The sequence below is a fragment of the Sinocyclocheilus rhinocerous genome, unplaced genomic scaffold (assembly GCF_001515625.1).
Source record: "Sinocyclocheilus rhinocerous isolate Xijiao unplaced genomic scaffold, SAMN03320098_v1.1 scaffold633, whole genome shotgun sequence".
NCBI classification, from domain to species: domain Eukaryota; kingdom Metazoa; phylum Chordata; class Actinopteri; order Cypriniformes; family Cyprinidae; genus Sinocyclocheilus; species Sinocyclocheilus rhinocerous.
This window is the reverse complement of record NW_015654568.1, coordinates 634,106-655,187: the sequence shown is the minus strand read 5'-3', so window position 1 is coordinate 655,187 and position 21,082 is coordinate 634,106. Positions and strand designations below refer to the sequence as shown.

The window sequence follows — 21,082 nt, the reverse complement described above, 5'->3', positions numbered from 1 at the left end:
TTTTTTTTTTTGGGGGGGGGCGCGGGTCAGTGTTGTAAATTCGTCAACCTGTTTTTAACACTACGAGATGATCAAATGATTCTTGTGCATCTGCTTACTAGTTATGTCTGTGTCTTGGTTAGTTTTTGTCTTTTTTTGTAAAGTCTGGTGTTGTGTATTTCGTCAACCTAGCTCCAATGCTACAAGATCAAAGGACACTCTGCTTATGTAAACAAACAAATTAGGAAAACTTTCTAACCATAAAGGAATCTAATACAATTTATTTGCCCAATACAAACAATTCTGACAGCATTTATGGCAATACATAAAAATCTGTTAAAAATGGTATTCAGTTCATCTCGTATGTTGCCTCATTTGAAAAAAAAGCTTTCCGAATTTTGCGAGCAAACTGAAACAAATACGAAGAATTCGGACATAAATTGGCATAACTAGTGTGTGGGAAGGGTGCATTTACTACCGTACCATGTTGGCATTATAATTTTCTTTTTTTCTCACAAAACCATACATTTTAAATGAGATTTACAGCTGCATTTGAGATCACACTGCATGCACGCGCCTTTCGGTTTTCATATATAGCGAACAGCATATTCGTAGATTATTGTAGATTGAGAACTTTATCGTAACTTGGCAAAATTGAGTGAAAATCTTTGTACACTTTGTAAAAAAAAAAAGTTAAAACACCAGGGATACTGTCAGCATGTGTAGGCTGGATGACCAGAAGATGATTAGTACTGTAGTAAAATGGCTGACTCAGTGAAGATGGAGGCTCTTATCGTATGCAGTGGCCCAGCCGGTGACCTTCCCACACTACCATTTTCATACTTGGTTCATGTTTAAACATTTAGTTGGTCTCTATCGCAAGGTATGGTGGACAAACACCAGCTGTTTTTCTCTCAGGACTTGTGATGTAAAGTCGAAATCCACAGCAAACTGCAGTGCATCTAAAGACTTTCTACTGCCGTGTCTTTTTTGGATATGCAATTTTAACCGTGATATTAGATTTCATGAAAGGATTATCAGTTTAAGAATGAGGGTTAAGAACGAGATGTGCAGGTGCAGAAGCGCAGAGTGAATAATTTCCAGAAGGTTCACAAATCTGTCGGGTGGGTGTTGCCCTGTGCTGCCTCCAACAATTGGCTCGTTGCACCTAAGACGACATGAACATCTTTGAATGGCTTTAAAACCAAAAAAAAAATTTGTAACAAGCCTTCGCAAAACATTTGACTTAAAACAAAAGGCATAATACTTAAAATAAAACATTTACAAGGTATTTCAAGGAACATTTGTAACACCTTTAGTTTGCCACATGGCGCTTGTTTATCACTTTTTAAGAATAAGGAAAGAGTCCTGCTCAGAATATGAGGAAGAGAATGGTGTGAGGGGAGTATTGATTAGGTTTAGTTGGAGTCACGCTATGAGTGACCTTGGCCCTATCAGGGTTAAACTTATTACCCTCTGACTTCTTATGACCCCCCCTGACCTTTGGTGTGAAAGCAAATAACGCTGAAGGATGACCATCGGTCAGGCCTCAATGGCCTTCTATTGACCAAGCACACACACACAAATACAGCAAGGGGGCCAAAAAGGGCTAACATCCAGAGAGGCACACTCCACAAATAATGCCATTAACCAATCAATACAAGAGACAGAAGAGGGGGTGGACACACTGGTTTTAGAAATGTGCAGCCTGGAAATGCGTTCTCCATTTGAGAGGCCATGCGTAAGTGTGCCATGCTGCTCTATACGGATATCTGGATATCAAAACTGAACTTTGTTTAGGCAGTGGTAGTAAAAACAGTCCCTAAAACACTCACAAACATTTGCATTTGTGAATAAATATCTGCATAATGCTGTTCCGCTTATTGCATGCACATTTCTACAGCTATCACAAGAGAGTCTTTTTTTGATGAATAACAGGCAGCACAGTTAAATATGTTAAAATATGCATTGAAATAGAAAAAGAAAAGTTGTGCAATTGAATTCCATCAAGTTACGATCAATTGTGAAGAGAGGGAATATTTTGCACCACAGCACCTGCTGTTCATGATGGGGTCAATACATAAATGGTTGTTTACTACTTTTCATCCCAGAGAGCAATGTGGTGCATAAAATATGCAAGGCAAAACTTAACCGATAAGAGCAACATAATAAATTTAGGATGAAAGTGGAGTGAAGATCTTTTTTTTTTTTGCAATGAAATACATAGTAATTTCCAACATTAACAGGTCCTATTTCGTTAGGACAAACAGAGTAGGATCACCGACAGCATTGCATTGACCAAAAAGTTCTTTTGAACAATCTACGATAGCAACAAGCCAATGAGAATGTATGTGAGGGAGAGCCAAAGGAAGAGAGAAAGAAAATCAGATAGAGAGGGTGAGAGTACCTCGTGGATGCACTGCAGTGGTCAGCCAGGGTGGAGGAGAGAGGCGTGACGCCCAGGAGATGGAGGAATAGTACTCCATGCCTAGAGTGTTAGGAAAAGAGAAGGCAGAAGAGGAGAGGAGAAGAGAGGACCACTAGCTTTAGCCCTGCTACTGTTTTTGCCCTGCTGCCACTGGCTGAGAGTGAAGGGAGCGTCTGATTGGAGGGTGGGGGCTGAGGCCCCTCCTCGTCATCCTCCTCCTCTCTGCAGTCTGCGTTCCCGCCTGTCAGGGTGAGTTAGCCGAGGGAAAGAGAGATGCAGCTCCCCACTCTACTCTTCTTTCACCCCCTCCATCATAGATGGATGGCAGGTGGGACAAGAGCTGCTGGAATGACCACAGCCACAAATCTCATCCCAACGCCCTTCTCTTCTCTCCTCTTTTCCTTCCCAGACTCTTTTAACTTGTGGAGAAAGTAATAAATAGTAACTATACGATACGATATGCAAGGCTGCGAGAGAAATATGGATGTGAAACCAAGAACGAACGACTGTGGGAGAGGCAACAAGAATTTCGGGGAGTTGGTGGATGAGTGTCAGCAGGTTGTCAGGCAATAACAATACGAACTGAGGAACACATTACAGTTCACAAGAAAAGAAAAAGAGAAAAACAAAGGGAAGAGGAAGGAGAGAGTGGGGGCCTGACTCTTTTTCCAACTCATTCCCTGTATTTTTTATACTCGTTTCATTCTTCTCTCTCTCTCTCCACATTAGCCAACTGATCTTGGCGTCTTCTGTTGCTGCACTTGTCATCTGTTATACGCCACTGGACACACAAAGTATTGATTTTTTTCCTGTCCACCTTCTATTTGGCTCCTTGCTCTGTTGCCTACACTGTGAGGACCAAACCATGAAAAGTAGCCTGAAACTGAAGGGAAAGGGTCAAGGGTGTAGCCAAATGTAAATGTTGAACTGGTCACTGAAAAAACCCTATTCATTGCCCACTAAAACATTGTGTCATACGTGTCCTCCTCACTGTCGAAGGTGAATTTCAGGGAAGGAGTTTATGGTCCTGGAGAGGGGCAACTGTGAACTCTGGCAAATCTCAGCTAAAATCTCCAGGGGCAGTAGAATGCAACATAAGCAAAGATTCACCTACTTGGCATAAGAAGATCATAGATTTATTCAAGAAAGAAACTAGCCAAACTAAGGGTGAAACAGGATTGTGAGTTAGTTGTCTATAAGATTAAATTGGTGGCGTGTGCCATCCGCTCCAAGGGTCATCACGGTTTTGATGGCCAGAAAGGACTTCTTTGACCGCAACTAATGCTATGGATGCGAGGCATTTTCTGAGGCGACCTCAGCCCGTGTCACAATAACCCTGTCCCAATTCGCTTTCAGTGTCCACAGTGTCCAGCGACCTTTAACCCACACGTGTCCCTACCCCCACACCCCAGGGGTCTTGCCCCGCAGAAGGGTCGCGTGTGCCAAAAGTCCCAAGAGACTTGAACCCTGTTGTCATGGAGATAACCTCAGGGAAACAGAAGTCCCTTAGCAGTTACATAACACTCATGACCAAGCAGAATCTTTGCCCATATTTGCTGTTTTTATCAATTGTTTAGCTACAAAAAGGAACAAACCCTGGCGAAGAGACAACAATGGTCAAAGCCTCAGTTACACTGGTCAAAGCCTCTAGTGAGTATAATTGTTTAACTTCTGACCTTGCTTAAGGTTTTTACAGCTCAACACCCTTGTACAAGCAGAGTCTTTGCCTGATGCACGACCTAGATCAGGTATGTAGCTGTGGTGAAGAGCTATCAATGAACCCTGGCAAAGGAACCAAACCAAAGAGGCTTCAGTGGAAGCACTGGTAAGTAGAATTTGGTAACTTATGACTTTGTGCAACCATCTCTATACTCAACAGTTAAGCAAAGAAGTCAATAGTAAGTTATTGAAAACATTCAGTTCTGCGACAAACTGTGACAGGCCTTTAGAATGTTCCTATGATTCTGGCAATAGTTAGGGATCAAACCCGGTAAAGTGTGTCAGGAAAGTACTACAAACTCCAGTGGCCCTGATGCGCAACCACTGGGATTAAAACGATTTTGCGGGTGCTGACAACCCTGTTAGGGCACCTGATCGTGGCGCCATGCATGAAGCCTGAATTCTGCTTACAATAGGGCCAGGGCGGGTGGAAGCAGTGGGGAGGGCTGTTGTTGTCGCAGCCCCCTAACACTGCACGCACAGGGGCACAAAAGCTGCCGAGGGTGGGGGTGGAATGGAGGTTCAGAGGGAGGGTGAACTACGCCATCTGCCATAAAGCTGGTGCGTGTGGGTAGGGTCGACAGGGAGGGGCAGCACTGGTTGGGGTGTGTTAGCCCTAGATGTGTTCATGCAAGAGATGGACCGGGTCTTCCCTCAAATTAGACACGACCCCCCGAAGTGTAAGCCGCAGGAGACGGCCAATTCCTGCCTGCTTGCCTCTGTTTGCTTAGCAGCTTGATAATTAGAGAAATTAGGGACTGTCTGGAGATTAAACAGCACAAGAAGCACACTCCTATTATTTTTCGCTTCCCTTGCTCTGTTTTTCTCCTCTGCTGTCCTCTCCCTGTGGCAACAGACAAAACGTGCATCAGGAAACATATATGATGTCAAGCATTCAAGTCATTCATTCACATCATTGACTTGGACATTTTTCTTGTGCACATCATAAACTATAATGAGTTTTTTGGGTTTATAAAAAGACACTCCCTCCCTCACACACACACACACCACAAACACACCAAGCACAATGGGCAGTGGTTCACGCTCTGTGGAAACTGGGGTGACACTTTTTCTTTAGAAAGGATAACTCTGCTTTGCACTCCTGATAATACATTTCTGGTTATAGAATAAATGCATTCATGTCTACAGAGTTCGTTGAAATTATGAAACATGTAACGTGTAAATGATGAAGAAAATATTCATACTGTTTTAAAGCATGTACGCACCAGAGTAGTGTAGCAAGTTCCTTGGGCTTCACATACTCAAGCAATCGCAAGCAGTCTCAAACTTAGTAAATACAAATTTGCGTGGAAGATAATGGCACATTACAGTTTAAGAGAAGCAGTGAGCTACTGCACATGGCATGCAACCATGACCACATGTTCACTGCCTCACGAAAAGAAGCGCTGTCCCATTCCCCTGTAGTAAATGCTTCTTCATAGCGCCATCTAGTGAAAAAACAATACATTACAGAATCTTGATTTAAACACTAAGATGTAGTGGACTGTAATAAATAGCGTAATTTCCTGTTTTATCCACACATAAGGAAAGATTATTTTAGTATATATTTTGACAGTGTAATATATTTCATAAAATAAATTGTTAAGCTGATGCTGAAAAAAAATATTATTTTCTATACATGATTTATATATATATTATATATGTATATATATATATATATATATAAATCAAAACTTACCTTAAGAGTATTGAATAGGATGCTGCAGGGCACTTGCTGGCTGCTTGTCTGACTCATCATCTCGTTTCAAAAAACATTTTCATTAAAAATGTATTTATATATTAATATAATATGATTATTTATCCATTTAGCACTTTCATGCTAACTTTCTGACCCTAGAAGTAAATATAATTTGTATGTCTACAAAACATTACATAAAGCAGTTAATTAATACATAAAACATTTAATTAATAAAAAGGTTTTTTTAAGGTCATGTGCAATTAATATAATTGTAATTAAAGTATAAATGCATTTTGATCCATTGAAATCTATGAAAAAATCTGTGATATAAAAAAAAACTAAATGTTTGCAAATGTGGATTTCAGTAATGATACTACAATATGTCCGCTGCAAATGAACAAAGATATCAACAATATGCATTATTCCTTTAAAATTACTTAAAGCCTTCAGAGGTTGTTTGTGTGTTTTTGGGACATTCAGGGACAAGTGTCATCTGGTGGTAGTCAAAAACACATCCCTCCACCTGCCTCACCCCAGACCAGACCATTCGTCACAACATACAGCGCCCTGTCTGAAGCAGACACTAAATAAGGTCTGATGTCATACCCCCTGGTGACTGTCAAACTAGAACTGCAGTTTCTGGCTCTGTTTTGTATTTTAAAGTGAAGTAACAAAGGACAGGTCCAGCCTGATCCTAGATCAGCAATGTCTGTCAGAGATGTGTTGTCCATGGATATTGACTAACAGGGTGGAACCTTACTTTGGGGAGTGGTTAGGCATCTGTCATAACTGCTCTTGTCCAGTAGAGGACAGAATGAACACACACACACAAATGTAAGCACAAAAAACAAAGGTACTGAAAAGAAACAGATTAAGTATGTCCTACATCCTGAACAACCTTTTGACAGCTTTTACTTTGGAAATTGCACTGAAATCTATTATGTTCATTCAGCAGAGGCATTTTTACAGCCAAAACCCTGTAAATCTGAGCCAAACATCATTAATCTAGAACGTACGGAACCTGCCATAACATTGTCCCCAACCTATCACTTGATTGTCAGTGTTCAATACCTGGTCATGTCTAATCTATTATGAGTATTTCTTAACGTTTCGATAGCATTTTATAAGTTTTTGTTAGTTACAGTTTATGTAATCGTACAATGAATCTATATGAGGGGAAAAAAAACGAATATTGTACCGACAGCAAAGGTCTTCCTTTTATCGCTTTCAATATTACTAACAGGTCATATTCCTCAATATTCATCTCAAAAGCTTCTAAAGAGTGTGAGGCACGTTAAATAAGACAAAGCCATATAAAATCTTCAAACCGTTTCTTAGTTGTACGCGAACGCCTCCTCAGAGATAACGATGATGAAGTGGGCGGGAAGCGCGCGGGTGGCGCGAGGCGGAGTTTGTCACGCACGCGCCGGGGATATTCGGGATCTCGCCCAGCGTCATCTATGGGTTGGGTTGCGTTTGTTGATCCAGCGAAAAAACTCGCTCGCACGGATATAATGTAGACCTGCAATCAGCTTAGCGGACAGTAGCTGATACGTTCGCGGACGACCGTTATCTTTATTTCGCTTCTGTTGTACAGCGGCGGCGAATCGCTGCGTAACGTTACACAAATGGTTCGGTGTGATCGGTGGTCTGCGGTTCCCTACGTCTGAGCGATTCGTATAAGTAACTTTACTGTATTTACCGAGTTCATCTCGGGTTCATTCTGCAACAGGTTTCTATAATAAACCAACGCTACAAAGTTGTCGAACAATATCTGAGGAGACTAATCTAAAATAATGATACGTAAAAGAAGAGGATAATACGTGCATAATTTACCTGCATATAAAACAACAATAAGAAACACTTCTTGGGAGACCAGGGAAAGGTCTTATATTCTTCAGTATAAGGAATACCGAATATCTAGAGGTCTTTTTCAATATGATGCCGGTAAGTTCAGTCGAGATTAAGTGTATAATACGCTGCTATACATTAATTTTCACCTCCAAACATCACCAGTGCTTCCTTGTCATTGATGAACTCAACAAATGCATTGGTAAGATGTCACTTCTTGTGTTCATCCAAGCAGCTTTGATTGTATCAGATGGACTAGATATATTTCTAGGAAGCAGTGTTATGGTGATAAAGGGGATTCTATAAAATAAATAGGAGGTAGGGGTTGAATTACCTGTTTTCTTGTTTAGATTTCATATCTTGCTTTCTGATAACAAACACAGAATGATCCAGAACATTGTGTATCTTTTAATTAATTCCAGTAAATGATTCCTTAGATGTTTTAACAACCTCAGCACAGGTGTTGAAATTGATCAAGAAATGCAAGGAAGGGTGAAATGAAGAACGATTTTATGTAGACACCTAAATTTCAACTAGAGCTGAAGTCATTCTGCTGTTCCTTGGGTTAAATAAGGTGCCAGAGAATGTACAAAATGAAATATTACATTATAAACACAGAACGTAACCAAATATTCAATAATGTGACACAATATAATTTACGTGCCAGACCCTATAAGATGTTATTTGCTACATAGAAAGCTTAGAAATGTTAGAGTCATTTGATGTTAACATAGTATTTGAGATTATACGTATATAGTCTTTAGTGTGCGATATGCCTGCTGTCTCTTTCCTGTCACTAATCATATGAGTGAGTCACTCGTGGTGTTGGTGAGTCACACATTCATACACCCCACAGTAAAAACATATGATCGAGCCATTTGTCTTTTTGACCTTTTCATTGTAGTACATTTCTAATAAACATCCAGTCCTGGGTAAAATTCGTTGATCTGAAGGTTCATTTTCAAGCAAGTCCTTAATCTCCACCGGCTTTGTCACCAGATGTCCGCCTTCAATCTGGATGAACCATCAGTAGTATCCATGGATTTATAGCTTTTCTGCGTTAATGTAAATTATAATCCCTGTGTATAAACTCAAATGAGACATTCTGAGCTTTCATTTTACGGATTTACAAATGTGAAAAATGAAATGAATGGCCTGCAGAGACAACAACTTTAGGCATTTTAATTTCTAGGTATTGTTTCAATGGAAATTGAAACCTACAAAATTTAGTATTTTTACTCTTTTAGTGTTTATATATACAGTACAGTAGCACTGGCGTGTGTGTTTGAGGCGAATACAACAGCATTGTATATTTAGCTTGCAAATAAATATTTGTCTTAATGGATCATCATTTCAGTTTGAGTCATGGTCAGTTTAAGATCATAGATAATCTCCAGAAAGGTAAAGCAGCTGTTTGAGGGCATACTCTGTGTTTGAGAGAACCACAGTGTTTTTGAGCTTTGTGATGAAGCGTATTCTTTCAGCATTGAGAATTGTCTGAATACTGACTGTGTTCTTTGTTCCATAAATCATTTCGTACCTCAGACGCTGAGTTCATTGTTTTTCCTGTGAATTACTAGCTCCCTTAATTCTCAAAGAAACAACAATTGTGTTTGAAAAAAGTAGAAGTGGGATATTCCTCTCAGTGTGACATTTAACAGAACGAACCTGCATTGTCCTTGTTGCGGTTTGCACTAAAACTGCATTCAGAATATCAAGGCATTGTTTAGAGTTCCCCTAGAGGAAGTTGATTTTGGTCGCATAGCTTCCCCCTGTTGAAAGGTATTGTAGGGTCTTCGTGTGGTCATGTATTTTGTGCAATTCCCATAGCGTAAGTACCCAGAGCAGCTATTTTCAAGACTCTAAATTGATTTGACAGGCGAATAGATGACTTGGTCCGGGAGCACTTGTGGAATAAGATTAGTTTGTAGTAATTTAATTCTGTAGCCCACTTCAGTTCAAAGGCTGTGCATTAGGAGTTATAAATATTGCTGATTGTTGTCAGGCCCTTTCAGCCACCTGAGGCCTCAGCGGGAAACAATGACCAGAATTGCGGCGGCCGGTTGCCACGGCAACCGTTGCCAAGATCACATTCCAGACCACAACATTGCTGCTATGCAGAGGAGTCTGTGTTTGGAAAACCCGGCTCCCAAGGACCAGCCGGTAATCAGGCACTCGGAATGTTTTAACTTTGACCTTTAAGCTATTTCTAGCTACAATAAGCAGGGTCTGTACTGCTGAACAGAGGACATATGCAGTTGGCTCAACTGTTCTTTATTTTAAATTAAACCATCAAGGACCTTGAGTGAGTCGACTCTATATTTTTGAAGCTTCAACATTTTTATTCAATCAACTTTATTCTCCCGGTAGCCGAAGGGTTTCGGAGGGTCATGGTGTGGGCAGGAGGGTAGTGTATGAACTCAAGGCTAATCCTCACATTAGTCGTGCTTTGTGTCAATCCACTGCAGGGGCCATATGGCTGATTCTGTGCCCGTATACGCGCGCACACACACTGCGGGCTGACAGCCTGCTGAATCTGCGAGTTCTGTCCTGTGACTTACAAAAGCAACGAGCAGCTACTTCCTAACAACACATGAGAGCCTAAATAAACCCACATAAGTGTTGTCCGATCAGAGCATGTATTTACAGATGCTCTTGTAGTGATCAGACTGAATAATTGATGCTCTCAGCATGCGTTGGATTACCTCTTTGTGTAGGTATAGGCTAGTAAATTTTCTTCGACTTTGTGGCTGACTGCTTTCATTCATCCAGTCGAATGTGATTTCTGCCCACCTTTGCACAAGCTCCAATAGTCAAGGCAATGAACCTTTACAGTTAATGAAAACCATGTGGTACGGGCACTAAATATTGTATGTTGCAGAACAGACGATGTCATTGGTTATCCATCTGAGTTGAACAATGCGTCTACTGTTTTCAACATTCGACAACAGGAAAAATAATTAAGAATGCTTCCTATTATGGAAACATTTTGCAAATGCCATGCAATTTATGAGGTTTTGCGGCTTGGTTAGTTTTGAGACTCTTTAGGGTTAATGATTGTAGGCGTTAACCTGAATATCATTACGTCAAAGCTGTGCACTCTGTTGAAAATGGACTGTTGACAAAGGCATGGTTTTAGTCATCAAACCTTTTGTTTAATGTTTATTCATTTGATGCACGAAATGCAAAGTTGCCAGAGGCTACGCCCCTTGACTTTGAATAGCAAGGGTGTACTTTTTCCTTGTCCACTCAAAATGACCCAATGAACTGGGCCACATACTGAATGCATTCATGATGGAAATGTGTAGGGAACACATAAAAGTATAAATAAAATCCGATCAGTTAGAGAAACTATGTCATAGTATTAACGGGAGATAAGAAACTCTAGATGCTGAGAGTTCAGCATGGATGGGTAACAACATATGTTGTGTTTGTCTTCTTAAACTAGCTTAACCAACTACCAGCTTAACCTGTCTTCAGATCAGACATAGACCAACATCAACCAGCATACAATTTCCAAGTGTTTTTATGTCCATACAATGAAAGTCAGTTGGGTCCAGTGTTTTACTTTCATTGTATGGACAAAAACAGTTAAAACACACTTTTAATTATCTTATTTTGTGTGTAAAAAGTGAGGAAATGACTCAAACTTAACTTTAAACTTAACTTAACCTTAAACTCAGAGACAAATGAGTTCTCCAGGAAATTCAGTGAGAGTTTAGTGCTTGTCAGCTGATGGTAAATGCCAGTATGTTTGACTATTCAAATCCATTACATCACATGTGGTTACCTGTGGAAACATAAACAGTGTCCTGTTGCAAACTAGTGCTTTATTACAGTAATCCTAAAGCTTTGTCCCATGCCATAGGACAGCATTATGTCACTTAAGATTTCTCAGAAATATTACTCCGGGATCAAGTGTGGGATCACCGCCGCGGGCTGGCTTTCAGCACAAGGGCTTTTCTGTGTGCGATCTCTCTAGGATTTAACGTACTATGGACACAAATGCGGATTCAAAAGCCAGACTTTTAGACACATGCCCTACTTAAAATCATTGATGACGGGAGACCAAAATACATTGTAGCATTGTATCTGAAATTTGGAAAATAGCCGCATCAGCTATTTGGTATGTCATGGAAATATGACGATGGCGAAAATAAATGTTTAATTTGAACATTTTAGCATTTTTTTTTGCAATGGCTTCCAAGACACACTTATATCACCATAGGAAGAATTTACCACCATATGCGTTCAATAAAGAATTAACATCTCCAAAAAGGAAAATACTACATAAGAGGTCTGCGGTTTGTATGTAGACATGAGGCAATATGCTCCATCCATAATTCAATTTAGATCTTTTAAGAGCTCATCTTATAAACCATAACCCAGAGACAAATGGGGTTAGTGTTTAGCTTGATTTTAGACATATAATGTAAGGACATTAGAGGAAGATATACATTAAAGGGAGATTAATGAAATTCCATTTCCAGCGAGGGTCATTCATCTAATTAAGGCTTTCATTGGTCAGCCCAAGAGATTCAGACAGAATGGTCTGAGAGAAATAAAATCATCCATCTAACTTAAACAGAAGGGCTACGGTCTACACTCCTAAGAATAAAGCTTCCAAAAAGGAGTTTTTCACAGCAGTGCCATAGAAGAACCATTTTAGGCTCTTCAAAGAACCTTCCAAAAGAACCATTTTACCTTTGTGAAATGGAAAGTTTCAATGGATGTTAAAGGTTCTTCATGGAAGCATGGATTCCAATAAACACTCATAAAAATAAAAGTTCTTTATTGGCATTGATGGTTCCATGAAGAACATTTAACAACTGTGGAACCTTTCCATTCCACAAAAGATTCTTTATAGTGGAAAAAAAACATTCTTCATATGATTCAAATGTTCTTCACACTAAGAAAAAAGAAGAAGAAAAAAAAATGGTTCTTTTGACAACTGTCTACTGAAAGGTTCTTTGTGGAACCTAAAATGGTTCTTCTGTGGCATTAATGTGAAAATACATTGAAACCTTTAATTTTCAAAGTGAAGAATCTTTATTTTTAAGAGCTTAACAACAATTTCCTTAAATAAACGAAATATTTGGTTGCCAAATTGTTGATTTTCTTGATATAGACAAAATCATGGTCTATTTTAACAATGTCCTTACTACCTTTCTGGACCTTGAACATGTCCGTTTCGTTGCTGTCTATGCAGGCTCAGAAAGCTCTCGGATTTGATCAAAATATCTTAATTTGTGTTCTGAAGATGAACGAAGGTCTTACGGGTTTGTAACGACATGAGAGTGAGTAATTAATGACAGAATTTTTATTTTTGGGTGAACTATCCCTTTAATGTTGACAGTGATTACCCTTTTTAATTTTATTCTATTTGATGAAATTTTGAAGACTTTATTGTCATTTGCAACCATTGTGGTGGCGATCCTCAGTCTTTAAAAGGCCTCATTTTTACTGACCTTTTTGGATCAGCTGGACATTATTTAAAAGACTACTGGATTACAAGCCTAACCAGTTATTCCTGACTGAATCTTGTCAAACATTTATTCATACTTGCTTGCAGCATGACAGTAGGCACGGATACAAGTGCTTTAGCAGTCATGTGCACATCCAAAGCCAGAGTAAACTTGAATGTGTGAAAGTGTGTGCGCACTGAATGAGTGAAAGCCTCTTAAAGCCATTTCACACAGCTGTGTGTGACGGCACACGAATGTCACGGCGCCGATATTGCACAGATCAGGAAATACTGATAACCATTTGGACAAGTCTAGCTATTTTAAAAATATCAGTTAGGACTAATGTTAATGACAGCTGTTTGTGGTGGTCTGCAGCAACAACCAAATCGCAATCGAGAAAAGTGTGTTCAGCAAAACGTTTGTGTCGTTATTGTTAACCAAAACTACACAAATTTTAGTTTCCATTGTTTCTGTTAATTTAAATAAAGCTGGAATAAAATATACGTATTATATTAGACAAAAAAATTGGAAATGTAAATGTTAAAAATAATATTAAAATAACATTAGTGCATTGAATTTTTTTTTTGTGACTCAAATATTTGAAATTATTTTATATCAATTTACCTTCTTGAAATCCAGGTACTTTAGTGCAGTGTTTTTTTTAATATTATTTATGTACCATTATAGTATTTATACATATTTTTAATTAGCTTTTATTTTATATTTTCAGTATTTATTTTAATTTTAGTTTTAATATAAGTTATTTTTTTTTTAATATTTTGATTTAGCTTTCATTTATTTGTATTTTAGTTTAAGGAATTTTTATTTCAGTTAGTCAGTTAAGTAAATGTCACATTACAATATTTAGCTGGTGGAATTTTGTAAGTTGTGTATTTGAGGTTGCAAAATTTACAAAATTAGGTTTACAAAATTGTATTGATCCTTATATATAGAAAAGAAATATCGATAAGTAGAAATAAATTAAATAAAAACAACTAATCAGTATTTTTAGTTAAAATTGTTTTATTATGAATGAAAGAGCCTATAAAGTAATACAACATAAGAAACTGGTTAATGGGAAAGCAGTTGAAAAATTTGTGGCCATTACTTATTTGACTGCATAATGTCGCAGTTGACCAATCAGAATCAAGTATTTCAGAGAAAGGTGTAATAAAATATGTGCGTTCAGGAATTGTTATGCAGCACTGTTTCTTGTCCCGTCGTGTGACTCAGGTTAAGGTGGAAGAGCTGCTGAGTTTTGCCTCTACCCATCTGGTGTGACAGTAGTACCTCATGGTCGCTTGGCAAAGCATGAAAACACACACACACACACATAGTAACAGAGAACTGCTGAGTGTTTTTGCACTCTATCAGCAGTGATAACTCTGCTACCGATAGTCTGAAAATAAACACACACTAGCAGAATTGTCCTTCAAAAAATGCTTACTCTTTATCAGTTAAGATGTTGAGTTTATCTTCTCGTTATTTATGTTTATTAAAAAATCTTATTAATTTTATCATTAATTTACATTAATGATGTAACCCACATTGACAACAACCTTGTCTTTTTCTTCCAAAACTGCTGTTCACGTCGGAATTACAAATCAATTACCTCCTTGGTTTCTGACTAATAACCCCATGCTTGTGTTTTATTTCTGGATAAGAACCCTCTTGATGTGACAGCCATCTGTGCTGGCTGCAGTTAAAGTGCCAAGACAGAAATACAGCATCTTTTTTTGCTGTCATCCATTCATCTTGGCATTTTCTCCCACAATCACAGCTGTATTATAAGATTACGTGGGCATCTGGCATGAAGTCACATATCTATAAACAGTCTGGATGATTGAGAGCATTCGTAATGAAGCTGCCCCAATTTTTTAGCTGTATAGGGTTTTTGAGTTGTCTGTATGGACCTTGAGAGATAGAAAATCGTTGTTTGTAACATTATAAGTTCAGTGTTGTTATTGTTAACTAAAAATAACAAAAATATTTTTTGTTAATTGAAATATATCTGAAATAAAAAAGAACAAAAACTTAATTAGAAAATAACAAAACTTAAACTAAATAAATAAAAAAAGAAATGTTGACTTGGCAGCCAACTAAAATAGTATAATTTTAAGTTGGTGTTCTAAAATTCCTAAAATTAAAAAGGCTAAATTGAAATAATAAAAAGACAACAAAAATTACAAAATCACATAACAAAATTACAAAAACCTAAGCTGAAATCAAATATAAATATTAGATGAAAACCATAAAAAAGTATAAACTTGCATTGGCAGCTAATTGAAATAAACTTTGATGTACTAAAATTACTAAAACTAATATGAAAATTAGAAATATGTTGCTTTGACAGCTGAAATAAAAGTTTAGGTTCAAGTACTGAAATTACAAAAACGAAAACAAAATAAAAATTACAAATTACAAAATTAAAATGAATGAAAGCTAAATAAAAATATTTAAACAAATAAAATATAAAACTACATAAAAAATACAAATAAACATAAAATAACTAAAACAAAAACTAAACTGAAATTAAACTGAAGCTACAAAATTAAAATCTTGTTAATTTTGTTGTTAACATAACTGATGATATTCAGAGAGTTAAACGACTTGGCACAAGCTGATTGGTTCATGCTGCATATGCAGCCAATGAGCTTACTGCCATTCATTTATATGACTGGCTAGCATTCACTTGAGATTCCTGCAGCGCGCTTTCAGAGTTTCTCTGAAACCCTTCACCTTCCCCAGCTCCACCTGTATAGATCTGCTACGGGTTATTTTATATGCTATTTGTGCAGCAGCAGTATGTCTTAAATGCTCATGGCACCGTATCGCCATATGCATTGGCAGTAGCAAGTTCCTGTACTTGCTTGCAGCAGCAGCAATAATCTACAACTACAGCAATAACCAACAGCAGCAGCAATTCAGCAGCAGCAGCGTAGCAGATCTATTCCGCCAAGACCAAATACATTTACATTGTCATATCCATCACCATGCTAAAATGTTCCGAGAGTTGTCATGATTTAAATAATATTAAAAATAACACTGCTTTAGATCACAGAATTAAATGTTGGTGTGGTTTCTTTAAAATACAAGTACATGGATGGTTTTCTTAAGAACTAGAGAATCAAAAATTAATTGAGGAACTATTCTCTAGAGTGTTTTTTTCTGTCTGTTGTTATAACGTCCCATGTTGTGTATTTTTTTTATTGACTCAGATGTTCCTAACGGTGTACCTCAGCAATAGTGACAAGCACTTCACCGAGCTTCCCATCACGCCGGAGACGCTGTGTCGAGATGTGGTGGACATGTGTAAAGAGCCGGGGGAGGTGGACTGCTATCTGGCTGAGATGTGGAGAGGATCTGGTATGTGCTGACTTTTGTGTTTTTTGCCTGTTGAGCAAGTTCATTCCAAAATGTTATTTTTATATGGATCACTTTTTAAGCAACAGTTTGCCCAGCAATTTAAATTCTGTCATTATTTGTCAAGAGCAGCATGAACATTTGTAAAAAAATATCTCTTTTTGTGTTCTACCAAAGAAATAAAGATGAAGACAAAATTTTCTATTTGAAGTGAACTCTTTCTTTTACAAAGTTGTTAAAGAAATAAAATTCATAGAATGCATCTTTCTGCACCTGTCCATGCGACTATGGACAGGTGCAGTGCAGTGATGCATCACTCTAGAATGGATCTTTGCCACCTAATTTGCATCCCTTGTTTCCTATTGGTTGTGTCTTTTTTAGAGCGTGTGATTGGTGACAGCGAGCGAATTATCGAAGTACTGCAGCGCTGGGGTCAGCAAAGGGCGGAGGTGCGATTCTTCCTGCGCCATGACCAAGCACCTGGCCACAATACAGGTGAGAAAGAGAGTGAGAGAGAAGTCAATAGGACAGTAGTGCTTTCAAAAGTCACAGAATGTATTTGGGTCATTTTACAAAACTGGTGGCATTTTTGTGTTAATACACATTTCACCTTTTTCCTTTCATTATGAGTATGCATTCTTGGCCTGTCCCCACCTGTGTATATAATACCTGTGTATTTTTCCTTGCTATGTTAGCAAATGCACATTTTTTTTTATATTTACTTTTTTAGATGGGACAATGTTTTTATTAAACATGCTTTATTTGTTTGAGTTTAAGGTTTAAGTTGTGTATCAACCCTGTTACCACTATAATTTTTCTTTTTTTTTTTAAAGTAATAAACTATTCCATTAAAAATTTATTTTCTCTTTCAAGAATTGCGCTTTACAAGGGACATCTTTAGTTTGTCTAAAGTTTGATTATGTTTGTTAGTCGTAAATTTGTCTTAAAATGTCAACCCTATTACCATGATTTTGTATAGTAAACAACAGATTGAAAAGGGTATCGTCATTTTACCATTATCGTCATATAGACATTTCAGGATTAAATTTTCTTTATAAGAAGCATATTGTAATTTCAGTGCGTCCAATTTTTCTGTATAAATGTCAACAAATTTTGTTATTTTTTAATTAATGGAATGAACCATTCCATCAATAAAATAAAACCTTTGTTGTAATTGCATTATCTGCTCTATATGGGGCAACTTATAGTCTCCATTTTATCATTTTATCCTAAGTTTAATGTTAGTTGAGAACTGTTTTAAAATGTCAACTCTGTTACCATGATTTTGTATAGTAAATAACCAATAATTGCAAAGGATGTATTCCTAGACATTTCCGGATAAAATTTTCTATGTAAGAAGCATACTGTAGTTTTGCTACGTCAAATTAATCTTTTTAACTGTCAACCCTGTTACTATTATATATTTTTTTTATTTTTTAAAGTAATAAAATGAACCATTATATAAATAAATAAATACATAAATAGTAATGACATCATCCATGTAAGAAGTGAGCTGTACAAGGACAACTTAAAGTCTTCTTTTTATCAATTTATATTCAATTTAATTATATTTGTTAGTTGGGAACTGTCTTAAAATGTCAGCCCTGTTACCATGGTTTTGTATAGTAAACAACTAATAATCTAAAAGGATATATTCCTAGACATTTCAGGATTACCTGTCAGCCCTGTTACCAGTATGTATGTATGTATGCATATATATATATATATATATATATATATATATATAGTAGACAACTAGTAATTGAAAATGATATATTCCGAGTCATAAAATTAATCTTTAAAACATTTTTAAAGTAATCCTTCCATAAATAATGGAAACATATAGTTTCACTGTCAAATTAAACTGTCATCCCTGTTACCATCAATCCTGTTACCTTTCTGAAGCCATTATTATATTGCAACATATATTTAAAAATGGTTAAAAAGTTTAAAATCTTTGAAAAAAAGGAATCAATATAGGCACCCAGATTACCAACTTTTAGTTTCTAACTTCTTGTCTGATGCCTGATTTTAAACACTGAAGACAGTAGCACTACGAAAGAGGTAGAGAATGTTTGGTCTTGTTTATTATTTACTCTCTGCTGTATGGTTAGATGGCAATTTTAATATAAACTGGCTCTTTTTCCATGCCATATCACGGAGCCGTTCGATTACATCCTCTCCCCCTCGGCAGTCTGCTGTCAGTGTGGACATGCCGTTGTTGCGGACAGGCGTGAATGTCATTTCCTTTTATGGGAGACTGTGAATAGAGGGGTTGTACATTGGACGTGGTTACGGCTGTGTTGAGGCATGAATTATTTGCTGCTGAACGGCTTGTTTTGTGGGCACTGCCTAAGGGTAGGGGACTTTGGAATAGATCAGAATGGATCTTTATCTTGTGTCCTAAAAGCATGTGCACGCAATGGAAAACTGTATTGCTTGTATAGGGGATGTTTTTTTAGGTATCAACTAAGTTTCGCCTAAAAGAACAAATTAAGACAGTCACGAATGAGACAGTTGTTGACATTTAATTGCATAATTTGGTATCTTGGCAAATCTGAGCCCAGTTTCAGACATTGTTGACATCTGTTCTGAAACGCCAGAGGAGACCCGTGTGAGATAACAAGGGTCTTTTTCTCTAAATAAATTTCTGAGAATCAGATCTGATATCCATTTAATCATAATGCTGTTTAGGAGAAACAATTAAGATAATACTGATATGTATATCTCATATTGCAGAGTGCAGATTTTTTTTTCTCATTTTGTCTCTCATAGTTGAGGTATACCTATGATGAAAATTACAGGCCTCTCTCATCTTTTTAAGTGGGAGAACTTGCACAATTGGTGGCTGACTAAATACTTTTTTGCCCCACTGTACATTCAACACACACAACTTTTTGCCACTCCTACATAATCAAACCCCTAGCACATAATTCATGTGACAAAAGCGGCCCTGGAGATTATTAAATGTAACAATTTATTCGTTATTTTTGCTATTACTGTTTTTTTTTCTTTGGTTATTATATATTATATTATATTATATTATATATGTAAAACCTCAAACAACTTAATTGAATTGCAGTTAATTCAATTAATTTTAGGTCAGTTGATTTGCATGCTATTTTTAACTCATAAATACCCTTTTTTGTTTATGTATTTACACAAATTTACTTGGTTATTTTTGTATTCTAGTCTTGTCACGTTTGTTTTCCTGATCTCCTGTCTTTTGTTCTTTGACCATGGGTGCTTCTCAATATCCCTCCTCGTTTCCTCGCTCCTCCGTCCTCCATCCTATGACCCCGGAAACCGATCGAGCTCAGCGATCTTGTAGGACATCTCAATTCTCTAATTGCACCGCGAGGAGTGAGGAGGCTTCCTGAGGAGCTATGAGCGAGGATACACAGGTGTATCCTTTGCGGAAGTGTTTTTCATCGAAAAACCTGACGCACGTATATATTCTCCTCCCCCTTCACATCGGTTGTAATAATTTTAATTTATATTTTACCTTTGCAGTTGAAATAAACCATACATGTCATATATTTCAAACAGGGCATCTTGCTTTATTAATATTTATTATGAATGTCTTAAATAACAAACTTTAACAACATAAGGGCAGATCCCTTTAGCGCAGCTGATGACGCTTTGAAGTGACGCTAAAGGGAGCGAGGCTATATCATTTCACTTGATTCAACTCCTCCGTCCTCCCGTCTTTTCCTTGCATCCTTCCCTCGCATCCTGAAGGGGTGGAGCTAAGATGCGAGGAAAGGAAGCAGGAAAGGAAACGAGGATGCACAAATAAGAATTGAGAAGCACCCCTTGTTTCCGTTACACTCTAAAAAACACTGGGTTAAAAACAACCCAATTTGCGTTGTTATTAACCCAAGGGATGGGTAAATATAGGACAGAACCCATCTTGGGTTGAATTTACCCAGCAAATTGGGTTGTTTATTTAACCCATCATAATGGGTTGATTTAACCCAGCTAATGGGTTTATTAATTTTTACTATATTACTAGCTTATTTTTTTACTTCATACATTAAATAATATTAAAGGGGTCATATGATGCTGCTAAAAAGAACATTATTTTGTAAGCACACAGCATCTTTACGACATGGCGGCGGGAACAACAAAACTACAGCGAGAATAAAGTTAGGTCTTCTTTCTTTGCGTGAACATTTGGGCGGCGTTATGCAAATCTTCCCACATAGTGAGGTAGATAGGTTGGGGCGTGTTAGAACGAGCCGTTTTAGGTAGGTGTGGCTGACTCTTAACTTTTATAAAGAATATCTCTTTGGATTTGAGACTTTAGTCTTTGCAACTTTACAGATCTTTTTTTTTTCCACCGTAACGGCGCTGGTTCTCATGCCCGAGCTGGAGTCATGCTCGGCGGGGAACTGCTAACGGACCGCCGCCCTGCGTTTCACTCTAGCCGAAACATGCGGTGACTCCATAACCTGCCAATAAACAAACAATAAACAGCTCTAAGGACATGTTTTAACATCCAAAGTATTATATTCTGTATGTTTATGAATAAAATCGTTTATTTTATGCAAAGCATCAGGCTTTTCCATCATGAGA

The 21,082-nt window shown here is 37.5% G+C and overlaps 1 protein-coding gene and 1 long non-coding RNA gene across 5 annotated transcripts in view; one reads left to right on the top strand and one right to left on the bottom strand.

Moving 5' to 3' along the window:
* Positions 1 to 7,281: 7,281 nt before the first annotated feature.
* tp53bp2b (tumor protein p53 binding protein, 2b) overlaps positions 7,282 to 21,082 on the top strand; it is a 28,911-nt gene continuing 15,110 nt past the window's right edge. For 3 of the 4 annotated variants that reach the window (XM_016524496.1, XM_016524497.1, XM_016524495.1), the window contains exons 1-3: positions 7,816 to 7,878; positions 16,360 to 16,507; positions 16,886 to 16,999. In XM_016524496.1, the coding sequence (XP_016379982.1) occupies positions 7,858 to 7,878; positions 16,360 to 16,507; positions 16,886 to 16,999 (283 nt within the window). In that variant the 5' untranslated portion in view covers positions 7,816 to 7,857. Of the gene's footprint in view, positions 7,773 to 7,815; positions 7,879 to 16,359; positions 16,508 to 16,885; positions 17,000 to 21,082 lie in introns of those variants that run through there. The other variant, XM_016524499.1, reaches the window with a different exon arrangement.
* On the bottom strand, positions 8,481 to 20,985 carry LOC107717671 (uncharacterized). The gene is made up of 3 exons (XR_001637331.1): positions 20,848 to 20,985; positions 14,777 to 14,782; positions 8,481 to 8,492 (listed from the first exon to the last, which is right to left on the bottom strand). It is a non-coding gene; the product is annotated as an uncharacterized LOC107717671 (long non-coding RNA).